The sequence below is a fragment of the Microcebus murinus genome, chromosome 2, assembly GCF_040939455.1.
Source record: "Microcebus murinus isolate Inina chromosome 2, M.murinus_Inina_mat1.0, whole genome shotgun sequence".
In the NCBI taxonomy this organism is placed as follows: Eukaryota; Metazoa; Chordata; class Mammalia; order Primates; family Cheirogaleidae; genus Microcebus; species Microcebus murinus.
Window position 1 is genome coordinate 103,541,302 of NC_134105.1, and position 11,899 is coordinate 103,553,200.

Here is an 11,899-nt window from a genome sequence, read left to right on the forward strand (position 1 = left end):
ACAGGCCTAGGCCCTATAGAGAGTATCTCAACTTAAAACCAGAGGCTTAGACCCCATGAAGAGAGCTGCTTAAATCCTATGGAGAGGGCTCCAGAATCTAGAGAGAAGGGCTCAGTTATTATTGGAGGGTGGGGGTGGGGGTGCTAGATTCTAAAGAGAAATATCTAGTCCCTATAGAAAAGGGCCTGAATTCTTAAGCAGGACCCAGATTCTAGAAAGAGAGACATAGGTTTTCTAAAACGGAATCTAAAGTCCTAGACCACACCAGCAAGCTCCCACTCACTATGAATACCGGCAGCCTCTCTACCAACTGTGGGCCCTACAGAGAGAAGCCTACCTTGTGGAGCAGGGAGTATGGGTAGGAGGAGAGGGGGCTGGGGTTTGTGGCATCTGGAGTAGGCAGGTTAGCATCATTTGGGTGAAATGAATCTTCTTGGGGATTAAGAGTCTGGGGGGAGGGAAAGCTGTTTGCAAAGTCCCCCACTGCCACCCCAAGGGGCCTAATTTATTTTCTGGCTCCTGAGAAGGGAGAAGAGACCTCCTGGGTGGAGAGAAGCCCAGAGAGAATAGAGCCTGCTCTTGCCTGGCAGCAGCTAGACATAGAGCCTATTCTAGATGGCACTGCCCCTCCCCCAAACCCAGCACCTGAGGCAGACTTGTGGTCAGGACCTGTCCTGCCGAGGATAAGCAGGTGGAGGGTGCCTGTATGTTCTCTCCCCTGAAGTTCAGGAGCAAAGCAGAATCAGGCCTGTCTCCCTAGGCACAGGTGGTTGGCTTGGACAACCCAGTCAGGCCTGGTTCTGCCTGGTCACTCCTAGTCTAGGCCTCTCCAAAAGAGAAGAGAAAAGGAGTGGACTCCCCCTTAGGTCTGGATTCTGGACTCTTTCCCTGAATTCTACTTCCTAGGAAAAGAAGAGAGAAGAGGAGAGCAGGGAACTGTGTGCGTGTCAGAGGATGTGTGTGGGTTTGTGAGAGTCACTGTGTGTGTGTGTGTGTCTGTGTATGGGTGTGTGCTTCTGTGTCTCTATGCTACAGCTCTCTAGTGTCTGACAGTACCTTTAGCGGTGTGTGTCTTTGAGGGGTGTCCCCGCGTCAAGTGCCTGTTTCTATGTTCTCTTTCTCTGGGTGTCAGTGCCTTTTTCCTGAATGTATGTGTGTGTGTGCATACATGTGTGTGCACATGGGTGTCACTGTGAGGACAATGACTGTGGTGAGAGCTGGAACACAAGGTGTTCTGCCTTCTGACTTAACGGGCAGTATCAATGTGAGTAGGAGGGAGAATGGCAGGGGACACCATTGGCTGCACTGGGAGCAGGCCCTGCCTGAGCGTGAGGGCTGAATCTTTTGTAGGTGTTCCAGGAAAGTCTGCTTTGCTCTATCTGACTCTTAGCCCTCGGGCCTGCACCTTGGGCCCTGGACCAAGGAAGTCCCTCCCCACACCCAGTATTGACATTCTTGGGGGCTGAGCTCTTTTATTCCACCTCCAAGAAAAGCAAGCCTCAGGCTCAGCTGGGGACTTCAGGTCACCAGCTGTCAGGTCCTGATGCCAGCTGAGGACTTCCCCATCACCCTTCTGTGCCCACCTGCCTCATACACACGGCAAAAGGGGACATGGAGGGAGCCAAGGCCCAGATTGTTCAGCAAAGAAGGGGGTCTAGTCCAACTTATTAAAAGGTCCTAGACCCCCAGCTTCCTCTCAAGTCTCCTCCATGTGAGATCCAAATTCATATCTTGGGCTCCCAAATCCTTCTGGGAACGCCAGCCTGGGGAGCAAAGGGCCCAGGACCAGCTGCAGCAAACTGAACCTAGGAAGGAAAGGCGAGGCGCGCGCCGGTCATTCCCAAGGGGGCAGTACGGTTCCCACCTCCCACGCGCCGCGCGCTCCCGAACGGAACGGGACAGGACCTGGGGAGAGCGCGCCAGGGGCGGGGCTTCGGGGGCGCGCCCAGGAGGGCGGAGGGAAGGGCTGGGGGCGTGGCCTAAGGCTGGGGCCCGGCGGCGGCGGCGGCAGGGAGCTGGGAAGCCGAGAAGCCGGGAGCGCGGGGCTCAGTCGGGGGGCGGCGGCGGCGGCGGCTCCGGGGATGGCGGCGGCTCCGCTGCTGCTGCTGCTGCTGCTTGTGCCCGTGCCGCTGCTGCCGCTGCTGGCCCAGGGGCCTGGGGGGGCGCTGGGAAATCGGCATGCGGTGTACTGGAACAGCTCCAACCAGCAGTAAGTCGGGGGCCCTGGGAGTCCGTGCGTCCGATGGCAGTGACTGGGGGAGCTGGTGGGCCCGGGAAGTCCTGGGAGAGACCAGGGTGGGAGTCCTGGGAGACCAGAGCTGGGGGCTGGGAGCCGGGGGAGAGGGGGACGCACTCTGTGGGCGTCTATGAAACTCCGGGTGTGTGAGAGAAGCTGTTGGGGTATAGTAAGGAGCGCTCGGGCCGTGCGGAGGTGGCTGCTGGAGGGGCCCCCACCCCATCTTGGCTTCTCTCCACACCCACCACTGGAATAGCGTGCCCCTGTCCCATAGTCCCCCCATCTTCACTCCCTTTAGCTGGGTTGGCGTTTGGGGGTGCCAGTGTGCTGAGGATAGGCCGCTACATTTGGGGGCCCAGGAATGACCTGTTTTCCGCCATGAGGGTTTCTAGGGGTTCTGTCTAGGACTCCTGCTTTTAAAAGTGGGATCCAGAGCTGAGGCGGGGAGTGTGACCGAGCACCTCCCCAGAACGAAGGCCAATGGGTTGTCCTGGTTATGTGGATAAACCCGGCTGGGGTGAGCTGGGGCTGGGTCGCCGAGTTGGGGGACCCTGGGAGTGCTGCTTGGTTAGGATGGGAACGTGGGGTACCGGCGAGAGGGAAGGAGGCAGGGAGATGTCGGCGTGTCACACACGCACACACACGCCGGGCCTGGGGACGGCGTATGGTTCCAAGTGTGAGCGGGCGTGCGCGGCTGTCAGTGTGCGTGTGTGTCTGAGTGTGTGATTTGTGTGTCTGCGTCGGCGATCGTCTGGGGGTGGGAGCGGGCTGTGGGTCGGGGAAGGGGCTGCGGCCGGTGTCCGCGTGGCCGGCCGCGTCTGGGCTGGGGTAGCTGTTGGCGCCGCCGCGGTCTGGGCGGGTGTCAGGGCTGCCGTGTGGTTTCCCGGGGTGTGTGGCGCGGCGGCGGCCGGGTGCTGGCTGCGGGGCCGGGTCTTCATTCTGCTCAGTCCTTGCTGCCCTTGTCTTCTCCTCCCCACCTAGCCACCGTGTGTATCACCCCGGCCACCTCAGCGTGTGTCGGTGTGTTGGTGGGGGGGATCCCTGGGGACGCGGGGGTCACTGTCACACCTGCCCGGGTGGTGGCGGCAGCACTGCCTCTGGCTCCCCACCCCAGGGGGGCAACTAGGGAGCAAATGACGAGACCCAAGGGGAGGGGACCAGGAGGGCCGGGCGGCCTCGACCCCCAACCTCCCGGGGGAGGGGCTGCCGCCCGCCGCTCCGCTCTTTGTTGTTTGGGGCTCCGCGCCTCCCCCTCTCTCCCTTCTCGCGCCCGGAGTGTCAGACTGGGGGTGGGGATGAGCCAACGACGCCCCCCTCTCGCTTCCCATGGAAACCTCGGGGGTGGGTATGTGGCCCCTCCCCCCCGGAGCGGGACTCCAAGAACTCCGGGGGGCGCTGGGGGTTGACTCCCCTGCTCTATCTAGCTCATCCCCTCCCCTAGACTCACACGTCCGCCCCCCGCCCCGCTAGAGTCTGGCAGGGAGTAGAGAGCTCGCAGGTGAGGGGCCTCGGGTTCCTCGCCACCCTTGGAGCACCTCAGCGTTCTTAGGGGACGCCAGAGCCGGGGAGTGGGGGGTTGCGGGAATAGCCTTCGGGGGCGGATGTTGATCAGGTTCCCCTCCCCCGCATACACCTGGGCGCAGGTGAAAGCTCTGGGAGGGGGTGGGGAAGCCCGGGTTCTGGGAGCCTCCTTTCTGTCCTCTCCACTCCGGTGCGGGCCTGGACCGGCGGAGGTAGGAGGGGGCGCGCACCCGGCCAGGAGGCTGCCGCCGCCCCCGCCTCGTTTCCCGGGCCTTTGTTGCCGCTGCGCCCGGGCTCCCCGGCTCCCTCACTGCGGCAGCCGCGGCCCCATAAATCGTGAGAGCGACGTGCTCCGGAGCCGAGAGTGGAAGGGCCGGGGAGCTGGGGGCGGGGCCGGGCCGAGCCACAGGCTCTCGAGCCCCCTCCCCCCAGTCACGTGAGCCCAGCTCCTGGCTCCCACCTCCTGTCGCGAGCGGAGGGTCTCTGCCCCTTGGGGTCACGTGGGGAGGGTCTTGCGACCCCGCCTCCTGGGGGTCACGTGGGAGGGTGCTGGTGGGACACGTGCAGCGGCCTCTTTGACAGACCTGGGGGCATAGCCCTGCACAACGACCGCGACCCAGCCTAGCCCTCTGCCCCCGACTTAGCCCTTCCATTTAGTCCTCTGGAATAGGCGAGACCTGTTCCCAACCTGGCCCAGAAGGGGGCCAGGGGATGGGGGACTATACTGGAGGGATGCCTGAGAGTGTGAGGTCAAAGAGTCCCCTAAGCCGGGAACTGAATTTGGAGAGGGGCGACTGGTGGCCAAGTATATGCCCCTGGCCTGTGCTTCGTTTCTTTGCAGAGCTGAGCAGGGTGTTGGTACTCTCTCCCGTGTCAAGAAGCCTCAGGAACATCTTTCTCTAGCTGTCTCTCTACCTGTCTCTTTATCTCTGAACTGTTGCTGTTGCTGATCTCTTTCATTCACACATTCATTCAGCAAATATTTATTTTAGCTCTACTACGTCCCTGATGGTCTTTCCAGTCACCAGGTCTCTGCCCTGCACCCGTCTGTGTCCCTGATTCTCTTCTTTGCGTCTCTGTCTCCATCTCTGCTGTCTGTGGGCCTCTCCGGCCTCTGTGTCTCTCGGGTTCTCCCAGACTCAGTTCCCGTTCTCTTCTCTCCCTCTCTGGGCTTCTGGCTTCCCCTCCCGCTGTGTCTTCCTTCCCTTCCCCTCTCGGCGGCGAATCTGGTCTCTGTTAGTCTCCGCTCTCACTCCGTCTCTGTGTGTCTCGCTTTCGGCGGGTCTCTCGCTCCTCTCCGCCGCTGCAGATCAATAAACCTTCGCCGCCGTCGCCGCGGCTGTCGCAAGGAGGAGGGGCGGGGGTGTCGGGCTCGCTGACTCTCCCCCACCCGACGCTGCTCGGGAAAGCCCGGGGCCTGGACCCCGGGTGGCAAGACCCGGACAGGCGCGGCGCCAAGGCCGAGGGCGTCTGAGGGGCGCCGGGGTGTCAGCGTGCACGCGCTGCCCCGCGAGCGTTCCCGCCACCGCCACCACCCCCCCCCAAAGCCCGGGCGCGCGGACCCCACGCCGCACACACGTGGTGCGGCCTCGCCTGCTGGAGCGGGCGGCGCGCAGCCTCGGGGGCGCGCGCTAGAGGGAAGAAGAACCCGGGCCGGGTGTCTTTACACCCTTGCTCCACTCCCTTAACTCTGCATGCATCCTGGCGTCTGAGGCCCGGGTCAGGGATTTAACAAGTTCAGGGCCCCTTGGGATCCTTTCCCTACACCCTGGTCTTGTTAGACACCCTGTTTACCTGCCCCTAATTGCCCCAGGGGGAGAGGTTTGCTCCTTCCCTGCTCCTTCTCCGCCCCCCCTCCGCAGATACTCAGGGCTCAGTGGGGCCAGGCAGGCGGGGCACTGAAGGAGTGACAGCGAGGGGTCGGGATGCGCTTCCGGGACTGTGAGAGTCGGGGAGAGACCGAATAACGGGGTGAGGGGGCCCCCCACCCCGATGGGGTGTGTCGCCATTTGCCTTTCTGCAAGAGAGGTGAGAGTTTAGTAAGGGATGAAGTAGGAGAAGAATAGAGAACTGTATGTAGGGGCAGGGTTCAGTCTCCAGATCCCAGCCCACCTCACCACCACCCCCTGGGGGCGGGGTGGGGGCCGGCCCTGGAGGCGGGGTTAGCTGCTGAGCTTCGCTGGGACCTAGAGCCACCTCTCTCTTCACTGCCAGGGCGAGCAAGGATGACAGATTCAATTAAAGCGCCCAAGCCAAGCAGACACCTTGGTCTCCCGGGCATTGCGGCTGGGGATTCCTGGCACCCAGCCCTTCTGTCCCATTGCCCCTGTGCTTCAACTGGGCACAGCCACCCCATTAGCACGTCTTTTTCTCACATGCCCAGCTTTGGGGTCATTTCAGGGGGTATTTCTGCCACCCAGCACAGGGATAGGTAAAAGGTGGCTTCTCTTCGTTTGTGGTCACCCAGCAACCTTTTTATAAGGCTAGTCCTGCCCTGTTAAGGAAACTGAGTTACCTGTAGGGATACCTGCAGAGTTGGCTTACTTCCTTCTGGAATGGGGTGTGTTGCAGGGGAACTGGGCGGTGCAGCAGGGAGGGGCCCCTTCAGAGTGAGACTGGAAACATGGGTGAGGCTCAAGGACAGGAGCCCCAGTGTGGCTGTGCAGCTGCTCCAGACCTGGCATCCTTAGTGCTGGCAGCCCCCTCCCCAAAGCCTGAGGGGAGGAACAGGAGACTGTGGGGTTGAGGATGGACAGGCAAGCCTGGGGTGGCAGCTTGGTGCCAGGCCTGGTCTAACCCGTTTTCCTGCTCCCAGTACCCCAGGCCAAGACTCCTGCCCACCTGAGTGCTGGGGCCAGGGAGGGGCCTGAATGACCCATTACTCCCATGGGAACCGAGTGGGGCTGGTGACATTCCTCATGACTCAAGAAGGCTGTGCCCATTCTAACTGGGGTGCCAAAATGCCAGCTGTCTCCTATCTGCCTCACTGCCAGGTTTAGAAGGGGGTGCTTGTGGAGGGGGCAGCACAGGCAAAGCCATGGAGGTAGGGTAAAGTGGGGAGAGACCCTGAAGGCCCCACCCCAGGCAGAGGCCTCCAAGCTCAGCTCATTTCCTTAATGGATCTAATTACTGTTTGTGGAAATGGGTGGTGCCTGGTGACATGGGGAGCCAGTCCTTCCCCTCAGGGAGTTCCCAGGGATTAGGGACCCCAGTGGTTTGACATTTTGCCAACCACCCCATGCCTTCCTGTGTCCACCATACTCACCTCTCTCTGCCAAGATGTGTGCATTCTTACCCTAAGGAAATTAGAGGAAAATCCTGCTCCCCTCTCCAAGTTTCCTTCTCCATTCAGAGGTTTCTCCCATACCCACACCACTCAGTACCACTATCCAGGACGTTAAAACCAACACTTTGATGGTGACTAGCAAGGCAGGTGGGGATTACAAGGGACCCAGCATCTGCTTCTCTGTCCCAAAGAGGGATCAGGGAAGTAAGAGGCACAGCCATCTTGTCTAGGCACTATGCCCACTGCTTGCCTAGCATCATCCAGCGGGGCAGTGGTGCCCAGGTTGAGGAGGGAGGTGCATAATGAGACAGAACTTATGGCTGGTTGGCATGATGCCACGTGGGGCCTTGGTGCTCAGTCCCTTAGCTCCCTGATTTGTAGTGTCAGATTACTGGGGACCTAATTGCCCATGGCCTTCAGGTGGAGGTCAGGGAACTCAAGGTATAAAGGCCAATGATACTATAGTGTGGGGAGAGGAGAGAGCCTGAGACTGCTGGGGTCAACCAAGACTGGCATGTGGGCCAGCACACACACAACCTAGATTCCTGTGTGTATGCCACCCATGAGTAGACGGTGGACATATTTGTGTGTGTGCCATAGAACTTATGCATGTATATGCATGAAGCCGCCATACATGCGTATGTGAGGGCAGGTCCTGTCGGACTGGCCTTGGGGGTGGACTGGCAGCGGCAGGGAAGCATGCTGGGAGAAGCGAGGGAGGGTGTCTCTCGGGAGGGATCCCTCCCACTTTCACCCTACGCTTCCATCCCTTCTCTCTCTCCTCCCGGCTGGTGAATTATGGGGGATGGACGGAGGAAATCCGGGCCTGGGTCTGGGAGTCGCTGGGGCCTGCGCCGTTTCTGTGGCAACCAAAGCGTACGTTCCCGTCTTCCCTCCGCCCCTCTCCCTCGCCGTTTTCTTTGGTGGCAGGCCGGGCTTCCCTGCGCCTTTGCTACCCTCTGGTGGCCACCAGGAGAAAGACAGGCCCAGAAGGAGAGGGCACCGAAGGATAGTTGAGGGACTGGCGGCACTAGGGCCCTGGGGACAGAGACAGGGGCTGTGGAGAGAGGAAGCTCGGAGGAAAAGTCGGGAGGCTCGGGGACCCTAGGGAAGGTCTGCGGAGCGGCGAGGTGAAAAGCGGATTGGCTTTGGGGTTTCTTCTCGCTGACCCGCTTCCTTTTCCCCACAGCCTGCGGCGAGAGGGCTACACGGTCCAGGTGAATGTGAACGATTACCTGGATATTTACTGCCCGCACTACAACAGCTCGGGGGTGGGCCCCGGGGCGGGGCCGGGGCCCGGCGGCGGGGCGGAGCAGTACGTGCTGTACATGGTGAGCCGGAGCGGCTACCGCACCTGCAACGCCAGCCAGGGCTTCAAGCGCTGGGAGTGCAACCGGCCGCACGCGCCCCACAGCCCCATCAAGTTCTCGGAGAAGTTCCAGCGCTACAGCGCCTTCTCGCTGGGCTACGAGTTCCACGCCGGCCAGGAGTACTACTACATCTGTGAGTGACGGCCGGGGCGGGCCTAAAAGTCAGTGTCTGAGTGACAGGCAGCCGGGGGCGGGGTCCGCGGTCCCCGGCGGGCCGATGCGGCTGTCGCTAGGGCTGCCCAGGATGAGGCGGGGGCACCGGGGGCCTCCGGGTTTTAGCTCCGAGAGGGTCGTGAGGCTAAGAGAGGGGTTGGTGACAGGCCCAAGTTTGGGCCGCAGAGAGTGTTTCTGTGAGGGCCGTTCCAGGCTCGGGACCTCAGGGGTCAGAGCTTCTGGGGGTGGGACCAAAGGGACTTCTAGGGCTGGAGGTGGATGCACTGACCAGTGTCCAAAGGGTAGAGGGAGGGCTGAGGAAGAATGCCCCAGGGGAGCAGCTTGGAGAGAGTGAGATCTTCTGAGCGAGGGCACAGGGCACAAATTGGGCGAAAGTGACTCAGGCCAGTCTCCTCCGCAGCCACGCCCACCCACAACCTGCACTGGAAGTGTCTGAGGATGAAGGTGTTCGTCTGCTGCGCCTCCAGTGAGTATAAGCGGCTCCGAGCCGCGCCCCCACCCTTGGCTCCCCTGCTTTGGGGCTCTCCTGGCTTCCTGGGGGTGGGGGCGGAGGGCACAGGCGAGGGGGCCTTGCTCCCCAGCTGTAGCAGGGGGAGGGGATCCTGGCCCTGACTCTCCCCTCCTCTCTCCCCACCCGCACCCCACCCCGCAGCATCGCACTCCGGGGAGAAGCCGGTCCCCACTCTCCCCCAGTTCACCATGGGCCCCAATGTGAAGATCAACGTGCTGGGTGAGTCTGCGCAGCGCCCTCTGGTGGCCACTGCTGGAACCGCAGCCCCCTCCCCGGTGCCTGCTCATCTCGCATGCCTTCTCCTGGGGGCACTGACCCTGCCTATCCCCGTGGGTGGTCACGTCCCCAGCTCCACCGCTGCTGCCGCTGCCGCGAGCTCCCGCCCCAGCGCGCAGCCCAGCCCTCACCAGTCTGTCTATTCATCTGTCCACAGAAGACTTTGAGGGAGAGAACCCCCAGGTGCCCAAGCTTGAGAAGAGCATCAGCGGGACCAGCCCCAAACGGGAACACCTGCCCCTGGCCGTGGGCATCGCCTTCTTCCTCATGACACTCTTGGCCTCCTAGCTCTGCCCCCTCCCTTGGCAGAGAGAGATGGGACGGGGCTGGGAAGGAACAGGGAGCTTTTGGCCTCTTCAAGGGAAGGCTAGCTGTGGAGCCTAGACCCCTCCTCCCATGGCTGAAAGTGAGGGGTCTACACCATATATCTGTGCCCACCTCCTCTGCCCTCTCCCCCCAGGTAGGGCACTGTAGTGGAACCAGGCACAGGGACAGCCATGGGTCCCGGGTGGCCTTGTGGCTCTGGTAATGTTTGGTACCAAACTTGGGGGCCATAAAGGGCAGCGCTCAGGACTCCCTGCCCCCAGGTACCTTTCCCTGACTCCTGGTGCCCTCCCTCTTTGTCCCCCAGAGACAAATATGCCTCCAGAGAGAGCAAATCGAAGCGTGGGAGGCACCCCCATTGCTCTCCTCCAGGGGCAGAACATGGGGAGGGGACTAGATGGGTGAGAGGGTAGCACCACGCGCTGCCCCCTTCCCCTGTTTACAGCAATAAGCACGTCCTCCTCCCCCTACTCCCACTTCCAGGATTGTGGTTTGGATCAAATCCGAGTTTACAAGTAGACACCCCTGGGGGGCGGGCAGTGGACAAGGATGGAAAGGGGTGGGCATTGGGGTGCCAGGCAGGCATGTACAGACTCTATATCTCTATATATAATGTACAGACAGACAGATCCCTCTCCCTCTTAACCCCCTGACCTTTCTCAACTTCCCCTTCCAGCTTCAGACCCCTTCCCCACCAGGCTAGGCCCCCTACACCCAGGGGGACCCCCTGGCCCCTCTTTTGTCTTCTGTGAAGACAGGACCTATGCAACGCACAGACACTTTTGGAGACCGTGAGACAACAACGCCCCCTCCCTTCCAGCCCTGAGCCGGGAACCATCTCCCAGGACCTTGCCCTGCTCACCTTATGTGGTCCCCACCCATCCTCCTGGGCCTTTTTCAAGTGCTTTGGCTGTGACTTTCATACTCTGCTCTTAGTCTAAAAAAATAAACTGGAGATAAAAATAACAGAGTGTGTGTGATTTCAAGGGGCCATCACCCTTCTGTTACACTGGTTAAACCCCATAGGTCACAGTGCTGGGTGGGAGAGGGGATTCTGGGGCCAAAGAGTCAATTGAACGCTTATTCTGTGGCTTGTCTCCTCTAAAAGAGGCAGTTCTGTGTGTGGGGAGCAACAGGGGCTTCCAAACTGGGCCTGGTTGACTTTGGACAAATCATTTAACCTCTCTGAGCCTTAAGTATCCCGTCAGAAAAACTGGGCTATAAAATCTCTCTCTCAGAGTTGGTGTAAGGATTAAATGACACAAGGAGTTAAAAACTCAAATCAATGATGGTTTTCTCCTTTTCTTCCCATTCAATTCTGTAATTAGAGGTTCTTGACTGGGGGATGTATGGATTTCAGGGGGTTGGTGAACCTAGATAGGAAAAAAATTACATCTTTACTTACAGTCACCTATAACCGAAATTTAACATTCTCCTGTGTACTTGGGCAGCAAGCCATAATGGTATTAACAGTACCTGTGACTTTGTAACCACCTGAAATCACAGATGTTTTCAGACTGCATTATAGTTGTTAAAGATATCTCAAGATATCATTTACGCTCATCACAACTTTGAAATGATCATATTGTTAGATTTTCCTTATTTTTAATGTGTTAATAAAGAAGCATATGTATTACTATACCAAAAATGTAAATGTTTTGATAACTGCTTCAATATAATTAGTTTCATTTAGAACCCTTTGTAATTTTATTCATTTTAAAACATTATGCCCAAAGGGCTGGGAGTTCAGTTCACTGGGGTGAGGCTTGCCATGACCACAGCACCCTGCGACAGTCAGGAGGACCCAGGAGACAGAAGGCAAAAGCTGGGAGAATGGGCGAAGCAGTCAAAGGCCACTTCTAGGAGCCCAGGCTGGGTAAGGTCAAGGTTGTACAGGCTGGCACTGTGTAGGCGGTGGTGATAGGAACTAAAATGTACCCGGGGCTTCACTTGCTGAGCCAAGTGCCCTGGCCTAGAGAGGGGTACCTTCTTATCGCCAAGCTGTGCACCCTTGGGACTCTATCCCACCCAGGTTCTCTAATTGGCACTGTGTGGGCCGGCTGCATCCTGGGCAAGCGCCCCTCCTGTGTGCCCCTGGGGCTCCTGCCAGCTGCAATGTGAGAGTGAGTCCTTGGCCCCAGGGACTGTGTTTTCTCCCAGAGAAATGGAATCTCAGTGGGACTCTGGAGAGTGGGTGGGTT

General features: G+C 59.6%; 1 protein-coding gene across 2 annotated transcripts; it reads left to right on the forward strand.

The window, feature by feature from the left end:
- The first annotated feature begins 1,982 nt into the window (after positions 1–1,982).
- EFNA3 (ephrin A3) lies at positions 1,983–11,328 on the forward strand. 2 transcript variants are annotated; one of them, XM_012767903.3, is made up of 5 exons: positions 1,983–2,209; positions 8,233–8,546; positions 8,988–9,053; positions 9,240–9,317; positions 9,532–11,327. In XM_012767903.3, the coding sequence occupies exons 1-5, from the start codon at positions 2,082–2,084 to the stop codon at positions 9,660–9,662; spliced, it is 717 nt and encodes a 238-aa protein (XP_012623357.1). In that variant the 5' UTR covers positions 1,983–2,081; the 3' UTR covers positions 9,663–11,327. The 2 variants fall into 2 exon arrangements, with proteins under 2 accessions (XP_012623357.1, XP_012623359.1); XM_012767905.2 differs by lacking the exon at positions 9,240–9,317 and having other exon boundaries at positions 9,532–11,328.
- The last annotated feature ends 571 nt before the right edge of the window (positions 11,329–11,899 follow it).

Coding starts and splice junctions, on each gene's coding strand:
- EFNA3 (XM_012767903.3), top strand. CDS start 2,082: ATGGCGGCGGCTCCGCTGCTGCTGCTGCTGCTGCTTGTGCCCGTGCCG. Junction 2,210..8,232: donor TGGAACAGCTCCAACCAGCA/GTAAGTCGGGGG, acceptor TTTTCCCCACAG/CCTGCGGCGAGAGGGCTACA. Junction 9,054..9,239: donor GTTCGTCTGCTGCGCCTCCA/GTGAGTATAAGC, acceptor CCCACCCCGCAG/CATCGCACTCCGGGGAGAAG.